This window comes from Simochromis diagramma, unplaced genomic scaffold (genome assembly GCF_900408965.1).
Source record: "Simochromis diagramma unplaced genomic scaffold, fSimDia1.1 OVJJ01000293.1, whole genome shotgun sequence".
NCBI lineage: Eukaryota > Metazoa > Chordata > Actinopteri > Cichliformes > Cichlidae > Simochromis > Simochromis diagramma.
The window spans coordinates 20,214,536-20,236,794 of NW_024386801.1; the positions used below are offsets into that span (position 1 = coordinate 20,214,536).

Sequence of the window (22,259 nt, forward strand, 5' to 3'; positions counted from 1 at the left end):
ATGACATATAGATCAGTATTATTATTGTCATATCAATCTATTTGGATTTTTTAAAACTTTAATTGCATCTTTGTCAGGGTCAAACTCAAGGTTGTCAAACATTACAACATCCCAAATCTGTCCCACCAAAGTGTCCAACGCGGCCCGCTGTATGACTTTGCAAAGTGTGAAAACTGTAGCCAAGTCACTTTAAAAGTATTTCTAGATTTTTACAAAGTTATGATTCATGTGAACATTTGGTGCCTTTCCTCCTGTGATCTTTAAATGAAATGAAATTCTTCTTCTTTTAACGAATGAAAATGTAATGATAGTAGACTCAATGAATGTCAAAGAACTGAGATGTATTTTTGAAAATTGATTTTTCTTTAGATATCCAATGCCAATTATCTATTTTGGTAAACAGTCCTGTCATCTAGAAGACTTGGGAAGGCAAAGGATATCTGTCAGTGTGGCTTATGGTTAAACATTTTTAAAATCTTAGTTACCTATACCAGGTGAACTTTCATTCAGATGTACTTCTTTACATTTAATGAAATGATAACATTTGATGGGATTTTCTTATGCAATGACGTTATTAATCTGCTCAACTTCAGATCTAATTGGGCAGTATCTGATCCATGGAATACAAATAGTTAGACAACCCTGAGGTGAATCCTGCATTTCTACAGTCATTCTCGCCTCATTGAGGACTACATCTCTGCGTCTTTTCAGCTTCTTTTGTAGGTGTTCATGAGGTGAAATTGTATCTGCAACTTTTAAAAGATGATTATCTGATGTCCTGGGTGTAGTTTGTAGTGTCATTTTATCCCAGCGAGCCTCTTTTCACTGCATTGCCCACATTCCCCCTTTTTTTACCCACACGACCTTGTTTTCAACATGGATGCCGAAAATTCTTCCACCACAGCGCAGTTTATGTCGCTGGCGAACCCATTTAACCACATTTTGTGTCGCACGGTGGCTCGGAATCTACAATGTCGGCTGACTATCGTCTACCTTTCATGCTTAAATAATTATTTTGTAACGACGTAGCAGCGCATTTACAGTCAAAGTGCCGAGACAATGCGAAAACGGACGCGGAATGGCGTCTGCCAGGGGCCCGGGAGGCTGAATACCAGCAGTATAGACTCGAATGAACGTAACAGTCATACGCCTAACCCAATAAGAGCGGGCTTTGCGACTCGGTGACCAATCCCTCAATAGAGAATGGGCGGGACAACACGGTAAGGATAGTTCTGTCATACATGTTCCCGGGTTGTGAACATCGCCGACCGTTTCCTGCACTGTTGCATGGTGGTCGAACAGGAGGAATTGTTGGAAATTTTTCGGAGGTTAGTATATAAATTGGTTTTTACCCAGTGTGCATTATTCCCTCAGCCATCTCTGTGAGAGGGAGTGACAGGTTGCGGTGGGGATTCAGTCCAAGAATGGGAGACGGCTGTTTAATCATAAAATAAAATTGACACCCACCGAGCCAAAATGCTTATGTTATCATTAATTAGCTCGCGGATTCCTCGCTCTTGTTTTCCAACTGCGTCGCTCGTTAGTCAAACGGGAAGCTGTATGGCGTGAGTTAGCTAGCCCTCCATTTGTCATTCCAGAGCCCTTTTAGACTTCACAAAATCATTTAGAAGTCTCTGTGATCTCGATAACCGCAGTCATCGAGAAACAGTTCGCCAACAACCGCTGTGAAAGTCGTGACAGCGCTGCTTGTCATAGTTAGCAATGTTGTTAGCCTACGAAGCGGCTATCAAGCTTACTCCATTACGGCATGTTTCTGTGGCTGTAGTCGTCAACTCAGCGTTTAGACACGCTGTCAGTGTGATAACTGAATCCTGGGATACCAAAGCCGGTTAAATACACTTGTTTGATATACAACAGACTTGACTAATGTGGCAAGTCATAGTTGTGCTACATCGTAAGTAGCTAGCTCCAAGTATTGAGTCCAAATCAACAAGCGCGTTGATTTGGACCAAAAGCAAGTAATGTTGACGTTAAGTTATTGATAAGACACTAGTAAAAGATTGAATTACCAAATGTGAGCTGAGCAGAGCTGTTAGACTGGTTTATTATAGTTTAATAATAAACTATTATAATAAGTGATGTCATGTTTATGACTTGAACTTGAAAACAGAGCAAGTCAGAAGAACGCTATAACGAATCTTAATATGCTTCTTCTTTCTGCGTTTAATATCCACCAGAGTTGTAGGGATTTCTTGACATTTTTATTTTGTATTTGTGTTAGATTTTCTGTTCATTTAACTTCCAGAGTTAGTTTGTTCGTTTCGGTTCACTTTTTGTTAGAGATGTTGTAATATATCAGCTGAACAATGTTATCAACCAGTATCGGCCTTATTGACTTATATCACCTATTGGCAAACACATGACATTTACAGATGTTTATCTTTTATGCAACATAAATTTTCCACTTAATAAATGTTAAAAGGTGTGATGAAGATTTGAAATTTTGTTTATTTTTTTATGACGATAAAAGAAACAAAATATATGAGATTACTTTGTTTCCTTGGTACAAAAAAGAAAATGAATAAAACAATGCAAACAGCTAACACTGGTATCAATTCCATTGAGTCAATAGAAATAGATTAACTATGAAGCCTGATATGAAGCAGGTTGTTACATTGGCTCCAATTTCACAAGTGTTGTATCTTTAGTTTGAATGAGGGGTATTTGTCTGGGGCTGAGCTTAGAATAAGAAATATATGTAGCAGACATTTCATAAACAAACTTTACTCACTTCACAGGTAAATATGTGCTAATGTTGTTTGTGTTCACACATGTTACCATGCTGAAACTGGCAAAACAAAAAATTTCATGTAGTGCAGAAAATCTCAAGTTAATTTTTGTTTATAAAAAAATCTATTTTTGTTTTACTCTTTCACTTAACTTATTTTGTTCCACACTTAGGTTAGGTTATTCTAGTAAATCAAAACTAAGTTATAACACATTATTTCTATGCAGTTGTATGGTTGTTTGCCAGTTTGTTGGTTGTATTTACTGAGTATGTTTAGACACTGAAAAAAAACATTTATATATGTATGTATTGCACATATTGGAGGAATAGCGATGATTTGGGGGGCACTGCAACAGCAACAACATTAAGTAAGATTCTTAATGGTTACATCCAGTTATCAAATAACTGCACAGTATCTGCATTTCCAGTGCCTGTGTCAGTATGCATTTCATTTGAGTGTCTTGCCTGTTTCCCCTGCAGCAGCTAAAGCATGCTCTTAGCCCAGATAAACCGGGACTCCCAGGGAATGGCAGAGTTTCATGATGCAGATGGGCAGCCGGTCACACTCTGTCTAGCAGAGGCTGTGACAGTGGGAGGTGAGCCTTTAAACTTTCTATTGTTACAAAATATTTACTGACATCACTGCAGAACTGTACATCTAATCACATTTGAATTTCAGTCCCAGTTTTGGTTGAGGATGGCAAAACTGTGTCCAGAAGTAATCGGGTATTAGCTGGGACAAAGGGCATCACATCGCAGTCCTGTTGTTTCATTTTGTGACGATCTACTCCATTACTCCTTAAACTAAAAGTCTATGTTTTACTACTCTCTTATTTCCCAGATGCAGATCAGATGGAGAGTATGGACACAGTGAGTCTGCAGGCTGTTACACTTGCGGATGGATCCACTGCATATATCCAGCATGACACCAAAGGTTCCTTTTCAGATGGACAGATTATGGACGGCCAAGTTATCCAGCTGGAGGATGGCTCTGCTGCCTATGTTCAGCATGTGCCCATGCCTAAAGCGGGTAAATAAAATGGAAATATTGTAATACCAATAGCAGAGTAGAGCTTATTCTTTGTGTGCTGTGTTTGTGGCACAGTGCAAGGCTGTAATTTAATTGCACGTCATCTATATTATGTAACAAAAGCTCACTAGTAGCTTTTCTTTCTTTTCTTTGCAAGCTCCTTTGACCACTAGTAGCTAACCAAGAACACACTAATGAAGAAGTGAATGTGAGTAATGTTTATTTTTAATGCATTTTTAGGGGGGGGCAGTTTACAGCTTGAAGATGGACAGGCTGTTCAGTTAGAAGACGGAACAACCGCCTATATTCACACACCCAAAGGTAAATAGCACCTAATCAAACTGAATTGAATTTTAAGCATCTTTCATCTATTTAGTTGATTATTTTAATGTTTCATTTATTGTGCATCAGTAAAAGAAAATAGTCAAAAAACATCTGCTTATCCTTTATTATATTCCCTTCCTATAAACTCTTTTTTTTTTATAAATTGTAATAAATTTATTTGCAGAGTTTGGCTAAGCTGCAAGTTCACAGACATTCAAAAATGTTCATGTGCTTGTGTATCTTCTTTTTTAAAAACCAGTCTATTCATGGGAATTAAAAATGGTTACATAAATGTTAGTGTTGGACTAGAAAATGTACAAAACATTTATAAATAAAAACTCTTAAGGTGAAGGATTTCACCACAAAGAAGCATTAAGTTTGGGTCCAGACATGCAGGAAACTATTATTTCCCTCCCCAAACTTTTTGATTTTTACTGGAACAAAGCTCAGTTTCATCAGAGAGTTTCAGTTTCTGCGTCCTTCTCCTAATTTCTGTGCAGAAACATATGATCAGGGTGGCCTGCAGGAGGTACAGCTGGAGGATGGGAGCACCGCCTACATTCAGCACACTGTGCACATGCCCCAGTCCAACACCATCCTGGCAATCCAGGCTGATGGCACCATCGCAGACCTGCAGGCGGAGGCGGCAGCTATTGACCCAGAGACCATCAGCGTGCTGGAACAGTATACCACTAAGGTACGTGTGCTTTGTCTTTGTACTGGTGTGGTACCAGCTCTACATTTTGTGTGTGTGTGTGTGTGTGTGTGTGTGTGTGTGTGTGTGTGTGTGTGTGTGTGTGTGTGTGTGTGTGTGTGTGTGTGTGTGTGTGTGTGTTGACACAGAATTATGACAGCGAGAAAGTGGTGGGGTATGCAGTATAAGTGACAGGTGGATTCAAGGATGGGGGTGGGGTGGTACCATCTGAGGCCCTTCCTGTTTGGAAAGGTGATGGTCACGCAGAAGGCTCTGTGGTATGTGATGTTTACAGATGACACTATGATCTGTAATGAGAGTAGGGAGCAGGTGGAAGAGCTCGGAGAGGTGGAGTGCACTGGAGAGAAGAGGAATGAATGTCAGTAGAAGCGAGATAGAACACGTGTGTGAGTAAGAGGCAGACAGGTGTAACAGTGAGGATGCAAAGAGGAATATTGATATGAGCTTGCAACGTAGTGGCATTTTATCATGTCACACAATATTTTTAGGTAAAAGAAAATCACTAACACCATTGTGTTCTGCGCACATGTAATTGGCTTGTGTAAAAAGTTATTATGTCGTTATCTTGGCAAGATGGTGACTTGTGAATATGAGATTAAATATTATCTTATTCATAGGCTTTATAAATTTCCCTGTTTTGAATGTTCCATTTTTGCTGTAATAATGGTTTATCAATTTTAAATATTATAGTTTCATATTTCATATCCCTTGGTTTAATATATTTATGATCATCCAGTAGATATTAAAATACCCTTTCTTTTCCCTCAAAGGTGGAGAATATAGAGAACCCCCTGGGGACCTTTGGCAGAGTTGAAGCAGACAATGGTGTCCACATGCGGGTAATGTTTCTTTTTATTTATTTCTCCTTTTTTTTTTCTCTTTACGTTAAGTCTAACATCGGATACATAATTGTGCCTTGTCTTTCAGATTGTGTTACAGGGACAAGACAACAGGCCAGGAAGGGTCTCAAATGTTGGGGAAAAGTCCTTTCGCTGTGAATATGAAGGCTGTGGAAAGCTGTACACCACTGCCCACCATCTTAAGGTAAGTGTGGGTGCTTTGTTTTTCTAAAAAGTTGTTGTTGTTTTTTTGCCTCCTCAAGTGTAGATTATTTAAAGATAACATTTTGTAAGATTTTTCCATTTACTGAAATGCAATGCTTTAGAGTTTTGTTTGTGTCCTGCAGGTACATGAGCGTTCCCACACTGGAGACAAACCATACATCTGTGACTATCCCAACTGTGGAAAGAAGTTTGCAACAGGTAGCAACAGATAATATAATTTTACAAGTTGACTCATGGCTAATTTCTTTTATTTTTGTTCCCAAATTTAATTTTTTTAAAGCCTTGATTAAAATCTCATTATCACCATAGTGATGTTGACAATTGAACTAGTCAGGTTATTACTGTGTAAGTAAGTTATTTTTCCTTTTAGTGAAGGCTGTAATTGAGTGGGATTTAATTTACTTGCAAAAAATACATATTTTGTTTATCAAATTACTTAAATTGTGTGGAAAATGCAGACTCTTCAGTAAAGCACCCCAGACAAACTGCCTTAATTACCACTTGTAAACACAAGTTTAGTCAACCCCATTCAATTAAATTCTATTCTTTTTATAGAGCACCAAATCACAACAACAGTTGCCTGTTATGTTATATTGTAATATAAAACAGTATATTGAAAGAGATCCCTAAAGGTCTGTTTTGAGCTGGAAAAAACTCTTGCTGTTAAACGTAAGACCATATCTGAGATCAGTATAAATATGGAATAGGCTGCTTGTAGTTATGGAATAGTAATTTAGCTGAATGTCAAATTGTGTGATTCTTTAAGGCTATGGACTGAAGAGTCACTCGCGCACACACACGGGGGAGAAGCCATACAGATGTCAGGAGTTAAACTGCTGCAAGTCCTTCAAAACCTCTGGAGACCTTCAAAAGCACACAAGGACACATACAGGTAAACAACCACACCCAGAAACTCACTGACAAGTCACAATGTTGTTGCAACACTCAATAAGCCTGATAAGGTTTGTAAACAAACCCAGGAGATTAACTGTTGTTTGCTACTGCTGGTAAAAGCTACATTACTTCAGGGCTGTTAATACAGAAGGGTCTGTTTAAGGAGTATTTTGAATCAAAATGGATTGAACTAACTAGCCACACAGCACTGTCTTTTTTAAACAAACAACACATGGTGGTGAAGAGCTAGGATTGGCTGAACAACTTGAGGGGGTTGTGTCAAGTTGTTCAGCCAATCCTGAACAACAGATGAGGGGAGCTGAAATTTTTCAAAGCCACCATAGTGCTGCAGGAGCACAGGCACATGGTCATCACGAGAAGCATGACGCCAAGTTCCTCCTGCTTGTTTTTTAAAACACAGCAGACATTTTGCAGTTGGAATCACACTGGTTATTTATAAAGGCCTGAAGGCTACTTTCACACCAGCATTAGTCATGTTAAACAGCTGCTTACAGTGTTGTGTCCTATTTCTGTCAGGTTTACAATTCTATAGATTTCAAGCTGCAGGGTTGACATACTTCATGTTTTGCAGGAGAGAAGCCTTTTAAATGCCCAGTTGAAGGCTGCGGCAGGTCATTTACCACCTCCAATATCCGTAAAGTTCACATCCGAACACACACCGGAGAACGGCCATACTACTGCTCTGAACCAAGCTGTGGACGGTCATTTGCCAGTGCCACTAACTACAAGAATCATATGCGAATTCACACTGGTGAGTCTTTGGTATTTTATAATGACTCAGCTTGCTGAGTCGTTGTGAGTCACTAAGTGCTCTCCAGTTGAACCCCTGGATCTCAGCACAGTTTTTTTTTTTTTTTTTTTTTTGTTTTTTTTTTCAACAGAAGCTGTGCAAAAAGCTTTTAAGCTGTTAATTGATAAAGTTTCAAGATAGCTTAAATCATCATGTCTAACACTGAAGTTTGAAAAACTCTGTTTTACTAGGAAGAACAAACAAACATTATTTCTATATATTTTTAAAACTATCTAGAATATCTATAGAATATCTAGATTTTCAGTCTTTTTGTGGACATTTAATCCTTTTACTGGTCTTCTATATAGGATATGTATTTGGATTTCATAGCTTAATGCTAGCTCTAATGTTGTCTATATGTGCAGATGGAAATAAGCTAGTAAACTATATCTGGGAACAATCCCTCTGTTCACTGTTCTTCACTACATTGTGATCTTACATATAAAGAAAACGTGATGTAAAAGTAAAGCATATATTAATTCTTGAGTGCTGAAACAACACACCAATAAAGATGGGGGTCTTCACTTCTCTTGCAGTTTAATAAATGAAGTCAAATGCTCATTGTCTTACTGTTTTTCCACTCCAGGTGAGAAGCCGTATGTGTGCACAGTGCCTGGGTGTGAAAAACGCTTCACAGAATACTCCAGCCTTTACAAACACCATGTTGTTCATACGCCCTGTAAACCTTACAACTGCAATCATTGTGGGAAAACCTACAAGCAGATTTCCACACTTGCCATGCACAAAAGAACAGCGCACAACGACACCGAGCCCATCGAAGAGGAGCAGGAAGCCTACTTTGAACCCCCAACAGGTCAGTAAAATGTAACGAAACAGAACGAATATTTTAAATGTTTTTTCATCATCATCGTCTTTATTTCTAAAGCACTTTAACAACAACTACAGCTGACACAAAGTGCTGTACATTAGAACGAAATAATACAATCAAATAAGATATAAATAAAAGCCAAAAAACCCCCAATAATAATTAATTTGTTAGTTAATAAATTATTTAATTAAAAGAGAAACTAAGTCTCACTACGGTCAAAAGCCAAAGAATAAAAATGGGTTTTAACGTGTGTTTTAAAAGTGGACAGTGAAGGGGCCTCTCTTTTTTTGATAAGTCTGTGAGGGATGTAGGAATTTAGAATGGAAACAGATGTTAACAATAGTTCAGATAAAACTGTCTATTTATTAACTTACAAAATTCTAATGAATCCTTAATGTCAATTCAGATGCCATCGATGACCCCAGTGTGAGCTACACGACAGCTGTAGTGGAGGCAGATGACTCCGGATCAGAGCCGGTTCCAGTGGAAAGCTCCGACATGGTTGGTCCGCAGCATGTTGCCCTGGTAACACAGGAAGATGGAACACAACAACAGGTAAGAGAATACAACGTCATCATGACTATAAACATATTGCAAATAACTTTTTTTTTTTAAGAAGCGAGGATGCTCATCATATACCATATGTGAAGCAAACGCCTCAGAAATCCCTTAAAACTACATTCATTATAATGGTCACCAGTGGCAATAGCCGTGACTGCAAAATGACATCTGATCCCTGAAAACTATATAGGGAAAGCGACCTTCTGCCCTGACTTTTGTAAACATTTTCCTAATGAGTTTGTGGGATCAGTCACCAATGTCAGGTCATGTTAAATAAAACATAAAATTCATTTTTTTTCTACGAGTCAGGAAGGAGGGAAGCCCAGGATGGTAATTGGCTAACAACCAGTAATTGACAAATGGTTAGACGATGAGCAGACTGACCTCTCAGTCTTTACGTTCGGTGTCAAATGACCAAAACAGCTCAAAACAGTTCAAAAGAAACATGTATAGCATTTCAAATAGTAGAAGAAATATAATTTACATATTAATGGTGCGAAGGTTGGATGATAACTGCAGCAGAGATTTTGTGAATATTAAAATGAACATATAGCACGGTAATAGGAAGCTGAGATTTCTGTAAGAGTAGCATTTAAATTCATTTCAGGTTGTTCCTGTTTTAACTTTGTACTTTTCTTGCATATGCTTTTTCAAGTGACATCAAGTATCAAGTGGCAGCTGCAAAGTCTCCTGACTGTTTGTCTACTATTGAAAAGACGATTTCTAATCTCAGTGGGACTTTGACCTGGCTAAAGGATGCAATCTGAAGTTGTCAGAGTGTAGTTCAGACTCAATGTTCTTTTCTCTTTCAGGTCAGTATCTCCGAGGCAGACCTTCAAGCTATGGGTGGCACAATTACCATGGTAACCCAAGAAGGCACAACCATAACTATCCCAGCCCATGAGCTGGCAACTCAGGGTGCTCACTCAGTCACCATGGTAACAACAGATGGCTCAGATGAACAGGTAAACAACTCTCATAGCTCAGTAGACTGCACTCAGAATAATGTGAAGGGCTTTTTTTCTATTTAGAGGGCTTCAGTGTGGCGTTGTATTCAGCTTAAATAACTGAGCTGAAAATCAAGTCTATATATTATAAAAGTAACTTAAGAAAGATCAGTTGCTTTTATTTTTAGTATTTTTATATTTTTTAAAATCAGGTTTTCAATTTTAATTTATTATTTATTCCGTTTTCTGGTAAACTTCCATGATGGAATCAGATGTGTTTTTAAAAATATATTTGTGGCTCAAAAATTAAGCTGTAATTTAAGTACAGCGTTTTTGTCGCCCCCAGGTGGCCATCATGACACCTGACATGGCTTCATTCCAAACTGTGGAGGAGGCAGGTTACAGCCAAGAGCAAGATGATATTCATCCTGTCACATTACTGGCCACATCCAACGGCACACACATCGCTGTACAGGTTGGTAAAGATCATCAGAGGGACCGAGTTCCAGTCATTAAATGTATTTAGTTCACTTTAGGAAGAAGATAAAGGAAAAATTTGGAAAATGTTACATCTTTAAGTCTGGTTGGAACAGGCTCTGCAGTACAGAGGCCCCACCCTGAAAATATATTTGCCTAAAGGCTTTTGTAGGCTTTAGGAGTGGTAGGTGTGCTGTTGACCTCTTACTGCAGGGGTGTCAAATTCAAATACACAGTGGGCCAAAATTCAAAACTGGAACAAAGTCGCGGGCTAACATTAATATTTATTGAAAAAAAAAATTCCTCCATATATATGAATGAATCTTTTCTTATTGACTCAAATAAGTTTTGCTGGAAAACTGAATATGGAACAAGCAAAGCTTAATACTAAACAATATATATATTAGCTGTATAATACCAGTAGGCCAGCTCTAATAGTAATTTGGTATGGCTTCGCGGGCCAAATGTAATTAGGCTGCGGGCCAAATTTGGCCCGTGGGCCAGAGTTTGACACCTATGTCTTACTGGTTCAGTCAATTCGGGATCAAAACAAACCTTAGTATGGATGTTATTCAAATTCATGGTGACTGCTAACTTGTTATGCAAAAAAGAAAACCAGCGCTGTAAATAATTGTTTGTTTTTCACTGACACACAATCTTATTATGGAAAGTAAAGGGTTTGGGGTTTTTTTTTTTCTAAATGCCTCTACATATAGGAGAATGATTTATTTGTTAAAGTGCAGATGTTATCTTTATGTTTATCTAATAAATTCACTAACATTTATCCACTTAAAATACCTTTTTTTTAGCTATGTATTAGAGTATCATGTTTAATTTACTATCAAGGCCAAACCCTTAAGGGTATTATAATTACATCAAAGGGCTAACAACCTTTTTATTTCCCTCCGCTGTCTTTATTTAACAAATTGCACTGTTTCTGTTATGTTAATGATTTAGCAAAGGCTTATTTTGCATCTTTTCCGTCATGTTACAGTCATCCTCCAGCAGCCTGTTGGGCAATGGTGGTGGTATTGTTTTTGAGAGGGTTGGGACTATGAATGCATTCACTTCCATATGTGTTTAGACATTGACACAACTTTTATTTTAGCTCCTTTATTTAAGTTGCAATTAAAGTGCTAACTCTCTGAAGTACTTTGAAGGATATTCATGCTCAAGGGATTACAGCACTTTAATATGTGCACCTTTATTTTGAAGGGACCAAAACCGTTGTATGTGCTAATTCTAGTACTGCTCACCTGTGGTCATCAAAATTTCAATATTGTTTGCATTGTTTTCCTCTCTCTTTTTTATAGCTTAGTGATCAGCCTTCGCTGGAGGAAGCCATCAGAATAGCATCAAGAATACAGCAAGGAGAGTCACCAGGCCTGGATGATTGATCGATAAGGACAGTGATTATGAATTAAGACTAATTTCAAATGGACTATGTCAGTGGGAGAAATCATGAGTCTTCCTCAATGTTTTTCCACAAAAGAATTTAGCTTTTATGTGTACATAGAATTTTGATAACTGGAGTTCTGGTGTGCTATTTTGTCCCTCTACATAAAATGTGAGAGGATGAGGGAGGGTGGGGAGGGGGGGCTTTCTAATGTTTATGGTGCACAGTACTGCAGTGTACAGCTAATGCTATTTCTAATAAAAAAAACAAACAAAAAAGTGTGATTGTGTGACTGCAGTTGATTTTCAACACCCACGTGCTTATTAACTTTGTCTCCTTTCAACCTTGCTCCATTTAGAAGGTAAAAATACCTAGAGGACAAAGGGAAACTGTATAACACAAAATTTTTATAAAAGATTACAGAAAGATATGAATGACAAGCACAATAAAAAAAGATCCAGAATAGTTAAAAAGAGCATTGTGCAAACACATTACATTACAGTACATGGAAAACTTTTTCAACTACCCTGAGGAATGGAGAAGAAGTGTACTGGTACTGATTTTCAAAGAGCAGAACTGTAGTAACTACACGGGAATAAAGTTGATGAACCATACCATGAAGATGTGTGAAAAAAATGTTAGGCTTCATTCTGAGAAAGCACACTATAGATGTGTTGTTTGCTTCCAGACTGTTGATGGACCCTAGGTCAGAAAGAGTTTCACTGTGTCTTTGTGGATGTAGATAAAGCAGACAATGGGGTGCCAAGAGAGAAACTGGTACTGCATGAATAAGTTGGGAATGAGATTTTTTACACGAAATCTTCTTTTTAGCCACATTTTTTTTTTTTTTTTTAAATCTAGTGTGTTTTAGGCGTCTCCCATACTCCGTTGATCCATTTTGCACCATTTCAACACCTTCGTGCACAAAATCTGCCATAGAATCCTCATACAGCAGTATATTTTTCTGCTTTTTTTCATAAATCACTTAATCAACTTGAGCCCTTTTCAAAATGATTAAACATTAATTTATTTTCAAAAATGTAAACTTTTAATGACAGTTTCAGATATTTGAATTATTAAGCATTTATTGAAAAAACTTTGTCAATAAACTTACTAACTACTATAAACATACTAACTCGCATAACTTGTATATAACGGGTGGGTGTTTATGTTAATGGTTTACTTGATCTTTATCTATCGCGGCGTCTTTGATCTTTCCGCCTGAATAAATTGTCCTTAATGGTCGCGTCTCGGTCAGCGTGTAAAGGCACGCGTTCGCGCCAGATTGTTGCTTTGCTATTCATGACGTAACGTCTCCCGAAACCACACTGGAACGCCCATCTTTCAAAATTTAGGGACGAGATGTGATTGGCTGCGCATGGCATGTGACCAACGGTCGCGGGAAGTCCTTTCCCACGCGCGTGATAGGAAGGAGTTGGTAGTTGACTCATTCAAACTTTTTGTAAACATTGGAATGGTTTAATTGTGGAAAGACGTGTTTCTCTGTCAGCGAGCCGTCAAGAAGGTAGTGACGGACACTCACACCCGTCGGGTGGGGGCTTTATTTTTTGGAATTAATTCAATATCAGCTCAACTTCGGACGTTGTTCTCGGGGCCATTTTTAGCGTTGGATGGGCGTGTGAGATTCAGCAAACACGTTAACTTTGTAGGCGAAGCTTCTGAAGGTAAAAGTCGTTCTTTTCAGGCTTTTGGATCAGTACCTTTAATTTGAGGCAACTAGAAGTGTTGTATCTCATTAAAAAAACGTCATCTCAGCAGTGCTGTGGATCCGCCGCGTGCTTTTCAGTTTTTGGTTTTTTTGGTTTTTTTACGGCGTCAACGAAGCCGGGTTTTAAATCCTGAAAATGTCGAGCTACAGCCGCCATCGGCACGGATCTCCTTCTCCCAAAAGTCGGCCAATCCGTCAGAAATTACAGTTCACATGCAGCGACGGAGAGGACGACATCATCGAGGACATCAATAACAGCACGGGGGGAGAGTCTGGCTTCACGGAGATGGATTCCCCGATGCCAGTGCGACGGATCCTCGCCGATAAATGCCTGGACGGGAGCAGCAGCCCCCTGAATCAGTCCGGTGGGGACGAAGACGTGGAGCTATGGGACGAGGAGGAGAGTTTTGGATCCCCAACTCACCTGCAGTCACCCAGCAGTGTTATATTTGCCAACTGCTCGCCATCCCCTCGGAAAAACTCTCGGCTGTTTGGAGGGTCTCCCTGTCGTCCCGGATCTCCGGACGACGGGGGATCCAGCTCCCCGATCCCGGACTGTCCAGACACCCCCCCGCACAAAACCTTCAAGAAACTGCGGCTTTTTGACACACCGCACACACCAAAGGTAAATGTAATTTAATTTTTGAGACATTATTCATAATCAGACTCTTGCAAAACCGAACATTTGAGTGCACTGTCTTGTCTGTGTAGTTTAGCTTACTGCTTCGATCGTTTCTCTGTCTTTTCGGGCCTTTTAGCAAACACACTGATTCAAATTTTTGAACTTCTGGAGAGTCCGTTAATCACCCACTGACCCACTTAATGTATAACTGTACTTATTGCATAACGTTATAGTCATCCACACAGTTGTATGTCTGGGCATGCATATCAACGAGTGAGCATTTAATTTAAAGTACCTTTACATTATAAATACCAGTTATTGTTCTTAGCTTATTTTATGCGCATTTTGGTTGAAACAGATGGTTTTTTTTGGTGTTTTTAGTCCTTCTGCTCTGTTATTCTCTCATCTCTAAAACTGACTTTTGCAGAGTTTATTGTCCAGAGCTAGAAGCTCAGGCCCGGGGTCCTCCAGCAGGAGAGTTTCCTTATTCAAGAAAGTGGACGTTTCAGGAAAGTCACTTATTGACAGTGGCAAGAGACAGCAGACCCCCCTGGTCAACTTTAACCCCTTCACCCCTGACTCCCTCCTCATTCAGTCTGCCACACAGCAGAGAATCAACAGAAAGCGAGCACACTGGAATGAGTAAGCTCATAATTTTATATATTGCATCTTTAGATCAGTCCTCAAAAACCGCGTGTTACACGTCATTGTACTTGAAATGTGGCTGTTGGAGTCGATAAACTGCTGTCAATGATTTTTTTTCCAGATTTCCCAGCCATAACAGTTAGTCTTTAATTACCTTAATGTTAATACAGCTATGCAACAATCGTTAAACACACAATGTAGTAGCCGATTTTGTAGACCTGTATTAAACTTTACCTGTTTCCTTCAGCACTTTCAGAATATCTAAACATTTGGCAGTATAAGACCCTAGGTTTACCACGACCTCACTGAACTCTGCCATGTGCTCTTGAAGTCCTCAGTGCTGCCCCCTGCTGTACAGAATGCTAACCCACATTATTCTTTATCTTTACACTTGTAGCTCCTGTGGAGAAGACATGGAGGCGAGTGACGGTGAAGGAGAGGAGGAAGTGGTGCCACCATCTAAGGTATTTAGATGTTCTTGTCATTTCTAGTCAGATTCAGTGCCTCTATTTTATTGTTGGAGTGTGTTGCTGGCACTGCAAACCAGAAAAGTTTTCTTTATTCTGTCTGGATGTGAATAGTGTTTTCTAGGAGTCTGAGAGATTTGAGGTTTTATAAATGACTAAATTGTCATATATTGAAGCCTTCAGTCACCAGATGTCAAACTCTATAAATATGTGTGGTGTATTTTGGGCTTGTTAAATACATCTTTCCATCACGATCAGTAAGAGCACCAAATGAGAGAATATTTTTCGAGAAACGGTTTTCCATCTGTAGGTAAAGGTCTAGAATTCTGTTTTGTTATGTTGTTTTTTTGGATGGAAGCCACATATAAACATAAGTAAAATGAATTTCTCTTATAGGGGAGATTATGTGAAGAAAAGTTTGCTGCTATTTAAATTTTATTTGGTTCCTTTTAAATTTGTAGCTACAGATGTAAAATTTGTGAAACATACCACGAAAGTTAAAAACAAAACACGAACCACACAGGTTAACTTTTTTTTTTTTTTTTTTTTTTAAATTAACAAATCTACAACAAAGGAAAATTTGGTAATTGTTGAAGTTATAAATGTTGTGGAACGAGATTTAAATGGAAATTCCAAAACGAGTATGTTGCACAATGCTCGTTGTTATTCTAAACACAACATAGAAAAGGCTCGTTCACATGTGTATTTCATATGTAAATTGCCTCAAAACTATTAGCTGGGTAAACCTGTTGGTTTCGGTGGTAACTGGACTGGAAAAGCGAGCTTCGTGCTGGTTGATAGTTGGATTTCAGTGATTGTATCAGATTTTCTTTTGTTAAAACTGCTCTCCCGCCCTCAGAGGATCACAATGATGGAAAGCAACATGACGTCCCGGTATGCTTCAGAGTTCCTCGAGTTGGAGAAAATCGGCTGCGGGGAGTTCGGTGCTGTGTTCAAGTGCGTGAAAAGGCTTGACGGCTGCATGTATGCCATCAAGAGGTCAAAGAAACCTCTGGCGGGATCAGTAGACGAGTAAGTAGATTGGTTTGTTTAAACTACGCAAACGAAGATCATATTTATTTGTGGTGAATATTGGATACAAATTGGATGAGTGGAAAGATGGCTGGATTATTCAAACTTACCTGTACTACTGTGTTTGTAATAAGACATGTGTATATACCCAAAGAGACCCATGTTTCCTCTTTCATGTTTTTAAAGGAGCTCACTAAAAGTTCTTTTACTGGAAAGTTTTGACCTCCACTCATGTGAACTACAAAACCAGCTCCAGTCACGTCCTAATTAAAACGGTCTGTTCTCCTTCACAGGCAAAATGCCTTACGGGAGGTGTATGCTCATGCCGTGCTGGGCCAACATCCCCATGTGGTACGCTACTACTCAGCCTGGGCTGAAGATGACCACATGCTCATCCAGAATGAGTACTGCAACGGCGGCACGCTGTCTGACGTCATCGCAGAGAACTACAGACGGCTCGGCTACCTGTCGGTGCTTGAGCTGAAAAATCTGCTTGTGCAGGTCACACAGGGACTAAAGTACATCCACTCAACCTCTCTGGTGCACATGGATATCAAACCAAGTGAGTAATTGATCTTGATGTTAAAATATTGGGAGTTGCAATATTTGATGTATTTTTTTTTTTAAAGCACAAAAGAATGGCCGTCGAACTTATTGAGAAGTTGGATTATTGGGCTTTCCTGCTTGAAAAAATGTTTCGGGGATCTCGGCAAGTTCAAGACAGCCAGAAAAATCATGCACATTGGTTAAAACGAACAGTCATTACAGACTTGATGACTTGTTTGTTACTCAAAAGTAATATACATTTTGTTATTATTAAATAACAGGAAATAACTGTTATCTGTCATCACTTTATCTTTAGGCTTTTTGTCTTTGCTATATGCCATGAATGGGCAAAATTAAGACAGGCTCTCTTCTGACAGGGCTGTGTTTCCTGGTTCAGTTCAGTTGTTCAAAGTCTGTCCCTTAGCTTTACCCTAGACCAGGGGTGTCAAACATGAGGCCTGGGGGCCAGAATCAGCCCAGGAAAAACAATCTGGCTAACTGCATGGCTTTGGAAAATGTGAAGGAGGACATACTTTTAACTGTATTTTCTTAAGTTTTACAGCTTTTCCTATATTCTTGATACATCTAAGTAATTAGGACTAGAAATCTACCTTAGAAATTTTAGCTTTTTTTTTTCTTTCTTTAAAGGAACTCACAACAACAGTCTGAGCAATGAGATGTCAAAACCTTTTCTACAGTTTTTACACAAATATTTATTACTATTTAAGCTATTTGTATAGTAATGGCTACTATTTAATTGACTAGTGCAGCTTTTCTTTATCATGTTGAAAAACCTTTATGATGTATAGTTGAAATTGCACTACTTTTCTTATATTACAATGTCTCATAGGTTTACACTGACAGCAGGGGAGTTTCAGAGGCCACGCCTTGAGGCGACCATTGTTGTGATTTAGCGCTATGTAAATTGGATTGAACTGAAGTGGCCCAGCCCACTTGAAGTGAAAGTGGGTTGTATGTAGCCCACAGCGTTAAATCTGTTTGCCCCTTTTAAGAAATGTGTACCCCTGCTTTATGTGGCCCATTCATGCTGATCTGCATAGCTGCCCCCCAGTATGCCCATTTTAAAACAGGAAAAATCCACACTAAGGTATTTGAGGTTGCGACTGGCCTTCATTCTTATATTTTATAGAAAAGGAGATGAGACATTTAACATTAAAGTTTCCTAGTCCGAAACTAATGGAAGCTTTCTTTGTTTAGGCAACATCTTTATTTCACGGAAATCCATAGTGAGCTGTGATGAATGTGACGAGGATGAAGGACTGACTCCTACTGCCATCTACAAAATCGGTACGCTCAGTCCAAAGTTCTATAATATCTAGTTTGTCATTTTATTCAATTTCAGATAGCTCATTCTCACATTCACCTGCGTTCGCTCTCCAGGTGATCTTGGTCATGTGACAAGAGTGAACAATCCACAGGTTGAAGAGGGCGACAGCAGATACCTGGCTAATGAAGTTTTACAAGAGGTTTGTTTTCCTGCTTAAAAAAACAAACCAAAAAAAAAAAAAAATGCTTGTACTTATTCTGCTGCACTTCCAACATAATTTTTGTTTTCTTTTTAGGATTACAGTAACCTGACAAAAGCAGACATCTTTGCTTTGGCCCTGACTGTTGTCAGCGCGTCAGGGGCCGAACCTCTACCCACCAATGGAGAGAAATGGCACGAGATCAGACGGGGCAAACTCCCTGCCATTCCTCAAGTGCTTTCTCCAGAGTTTCTCAGTCTTCTTAAGGTAACTGCACAACACTTGTCTTTCCTTTTAGATCCTTTTAGAGTTTATAAGAATGGGTGTTATTATGTTTTAGCTTTTGTGCTTATCTGAGCCAAGCTGCATGTTCCCAATTACTTTAATGTATAAAGATAAACTTTTATTTTTCTGTGAGACAGTGCAGGCCAGTTCAAGTTTTTCAAGCGGCCCTTCTCAAGCGCTTTCATTGGGTGCTTGAAAAGTTTAAAATTTTAGCTTTCATTCTGATAGGACAGGAGAGAGCAGACAGGTCAGTAGGGAGTGAGTGAGAGGGAATTTCACATGAGATGGGTCGAGGTTGATTCAAACCCTGGCCTCTGGCATGAGTCATGCCAGATAAGCTATATTAGCCTTCCTGTGGAAAAGTTTCTTGAATGTTGTTATTTATTTTATTAACCAAACAATTGATCTAATAATTGAATTGTAGTTAATGTATTTCTTCTTTTTTTTTTTTTTTTGTAAATCCGAGCACTGTCAACCTCAGCTTTTAGTTTTCTGGTGAATTTATTTATTTGTTTTTGTTTTGTTTTTTCCCCAGCTTATGATCCACCCTGATCCAACAAGGCGCCCATCAACCTCTGACCTCATCAAACACCCGGTACTTCTGACCACTGCCAGAATGAGTGCTGATCAGCTCCGAGTAGAGCTCAACGCAGAGAAGTTTAAGAACGCCCTGCTTCAAAAGTACGTACTGCACGGAAGCTTACCAAGTGTTTGTCTTCACTCATCAGTGGTTTGACGGTCTGAAAATTCCTAGTTTGTTTGGACAAGTTGTGTGATAGCAGAAAATAAGCCAGTTATGGAGTACCTATCCTGCACCAGTGTTAAAGGAGGGGGCTGGGAATCATTGCTCTGTCACTTTGAAAAATAAAAGTAGCAAACACATTATAAGAAATATGTATTCAGCAATTTGTTTGTATTCCTTATTTAAAATAATAAACAGTGAGCATAGTGAGCTTGAGGGAGAAACCCAAGGATTGTGCTCAGTTATCTTAGCTCATTTGGTTACAGTTTTCAGCTAAGTCTAGGACTGTTCTTAGTGTGGTCTACCATCTCCTACGTGTCTCATTTATTCCCTTTTTCTTTTAATGTTCTTCAGAGAGCTGAAGAAAGCCCAGCAGGCTAGAGCGGCAGCCGAGGAGAAAGTTTTATCCACGGACAGGATCTTAACCCGCTCCACAGTCCAGAACTCCAGAACCACCAGGCTTATTGGGAAAAAAATGAGCCGATCGGTCAGCCTCACAATCTACTGAGACTTTATTCCATCCCGATAAGAAGTGAAACACGAAGGCTTATGGACCTTTTAACCAGAACTGATCACTTAAAAAAAGAAAAAACAAACAAACAACTTTTTGTTTTGGAGGACAACCCTGTCAGTTGAGGAGTTGGGCTCCTCTGTCCAATCAAAGCTGTAGAGTGTTGACGCACCAGACTTGAACTCATCTCACTAGACTCTTTGCCAATATAGTTCAGTCCTTTCACCAGTGGACTTCTTTTTTTCTTTTTGAAAGGAAGGTAGTTGCTTTACCTTTTACACTTTGTCATTCTTTAGGTTTGCATAGATGTCAGACAATTCTCTCCATTCCTGTCCTTGCACTTCTCTCGACTAAGTCGAAGCGCATTTCAGCAGATCAAAACTGCAGTGAAGCTTCCCCCCCCCCCCATGTGTGAATGTACTCAATGTAGCCGTGCGCACCTTACTGCCTGTCGCATGCCTGATGCTGGCTACTAGAGGATCTGAGAACTTACAGTTTCTGTGTTTGTAATGGAGCACTTTGGAGGTAACATGTGGCGCTTACCACATTGTTTCAAAAGAGGAAAAAAGAAAGAAAAGAAAATGAAAACCTGCTGCTATCGATGTTTTTGTGTGTCAGGGTTTGGTCTGTTTCAGGTTGGATCGTTAACTGTCACTGGCTCTTATTTTCAAGTAGCAGGAGCTCCTGTTTCCATCCTGTTTTGTATCTGGTCGGATGGAAATAGATCATGCTAAAAAAATAAATAAAAAAAATTATCCAATGTCTGTGAAGTACCCCAACCAGTGAACCAACTTGTTATCTATGAGGTTAGAATTGATCCATGCTTTTAATCTTGCCTATTGATCAGTGCTGCCAACCCTGCCTGTAGCATTACTACAATCATCGTCCCGTTCTTACGATTCTCATGTGTTCTGTTGGTTCGTTCTTTCTTCTGTCTGTTTTTCATAACGCTTGTCTTCGATTACTGTTTAGGCGAGTATTCCTCAACCTTTTGTTCTTGTAACCCCATAACAGTAACTTTTCTGTTGTCTGTTCTGTTGTTGTACCATGTAGATATGTTCTTTTTAATAAATTCTCACCATCTACACTTCACCTTCTGTTCAGTGGCATTTTTATGAGAGAAAAACTTTCAGAAAGATTGAAAATGAATCTTTAAGTACAAATGATTATTTGTGTTTAACAAAAAATAGAAACAACATCCAGCATAGTGATATACAACAAAGTATATCAGCATTAGTATTTCTCACACCAAAGATGTTAGGGCAATAGAATGTGGCACTTCTAAATAGAGGTGGGAATCACCATACATCCCACGATACAATATTATCACAATACTTAACACACGATACGATATTATTGCAATTTTTAAAAATATTTTGCGATATTCAGATTCTGTACATAAAGGTAAACTTTATCAGTATTCATTTTATCTAATATCAAAGTCTCGCACTCAGTCTTTCTCTCATTTCAGTCAGTTTTATTGTTGACAAACTGAACTGTTTGTATTACAGTCTAGTCCAACTTAACTGAATGCAACCATCTGGTACAATTATAGCTATTCTGAACTATGCAATTTATGAAAACTATGCAGCCCATTCAGCAACTGAAGAATTTGAAAGTAAATTAAAACAAAATTTAATTTTACATTAAATAAAAAAGTTTTAAACTTAATTAAAATAAAACATGTCTTAAATGAAAATAAGTAAACTGTCATGTTTATTGCTGCCAAAAAAAAAGTTAAACACATTTGGACAGTGTCAGGATTCTTGCTCAGAAAAAGGATCAACATGCTCTGAAGTTCCAGTCCACAAAACCTTTTTTTGTAACAAAATATCGATTTCTGCTGTCCCTGTATCGATACATTATTAGCAAACAAAATATCACGATACTACACAGTATCGATTTTTCCCCCCACCCCTACTTCTAAATCACATGATAAGTATTACAGGTCAGGCCATCTAGAAGTAGTCACAAATTTGGTACTAATTTATTTTCCTGGAGTTCTAATCATAACTGCTTCATTTTTAAACCCAAGTAAAAATTCACTGTGTAAAAAACAAAAAATTCATTATATAAATTTTTTTTTTGCATAAAATAACATATAAACTGACTTGGTTCTATCTGAGATTTCCACAGACGTTCAGATGAGGATATTAAATCTTTAGTGAAAACTTCACTACAGTTAAATCCAAAAATTGAGACCGTCACTTCACTTTGTAAAATATTTTCAGAATATTCAAATACTTTTAGCCATCTAGATTTTAACACAAACATATTCTCAGTTACATTTTAAGCGCCTTAATCAAGCAACATTTTTAAATCCAGAAATTTTATATTTTAATCTTTAATTTCCCATTTTTAAGTTGTCAGAAAACCGCTGAAAAATAAAGAGAAAA

The 22,259-nt window shown here is 38.5% G+C and overlaps 2 protein-coding genes across 3 annotated transcripts; both read left to right on the forward strand.

The window, feature by feature from the left end:
- Nucleotides 1-1,220: 1,220 nt before the first annotated feature.
- Nucleotides 1,221-11,998, forward strand: znf143b (zinc finger protein 143b). 2 transcript variants are annotated; one of them, XM_040026457.1, is made up of 15 exons: nucleotides 1,221-1,328; nucleotides 3,230-3,345; nucleotides 3,591-3,779; nucleotides 4,020-4,100; nucleotides 4,604-4,800; nucleotides 5,589-5,657; nucleotides 5,746-5,862; nucleotides 6,005-6,080; nucleotides 6,649-6,774; nucleotides 7,369-7,548; nucleotides 8,174-8,401; nucleotides 8,823-8,971; nucleotides 9,790-9,942; nucleotides 10,271-10,399; nucleotides 11,715-11,998. In XM_040026457.1, exons 2-15 carry the CDS (start codon nucleotides 3,240-3,242, stop codon nucleotides 11,796-11,798), a joined length of 1,884 nt encoding a protein of 627 aa, XP_039882391.1. In that variant the 5' UTR covers nucleotides 1,221-1,328; nucleotides 3,230-3,239; the 3' UTR covers nucleotides 11,799-11,998. The 2 variants fall into 2 exon arrangements, with proteins under 2 accessions (XP_039882391.1, XP_039882392.1); XM_040026458.1 differs by lacking the exon at nucleotides 1,221-1,328 and adding an exon at nucleotides 1,350-3,117.
- A 1,173-nt stretch (nucleotides 11,999-13,171) lies between these two features.
- Nucleotides 13,172-20,955, forward strand: wee1 (WEE1 G2 checkpoint kinase). The gene is made up of 10 exons (XM_040026459.1): nucleotides 13,172-14,151; nucleotides 14,576-14,790; nucleotides 15,191-15,257; nucleotides 16,120-16,292; nucleotides 16,586-16,854; nucleotides 18,057-18,146; nucleotides 18,240-18,325; nucleotides 18,422-18,592; nucleotides 19,146-19,291; nucleotides 19,707-20,955. Exons 1-10 carry the CDS (start codon nucleotides 13,663-13,665, stop codon nucleotides 19,858-19,860), a joined length of 1,860 nt encoding a protein of 619 aa, XP_039882393.1. The 5' UTR covers nucleotides 13,172-13,662; the 3' UTR covers nucleotides 19,861-20,955.
- Nucleotides 20,956-22,259: the final 1,304 nt, after the last annotated feature.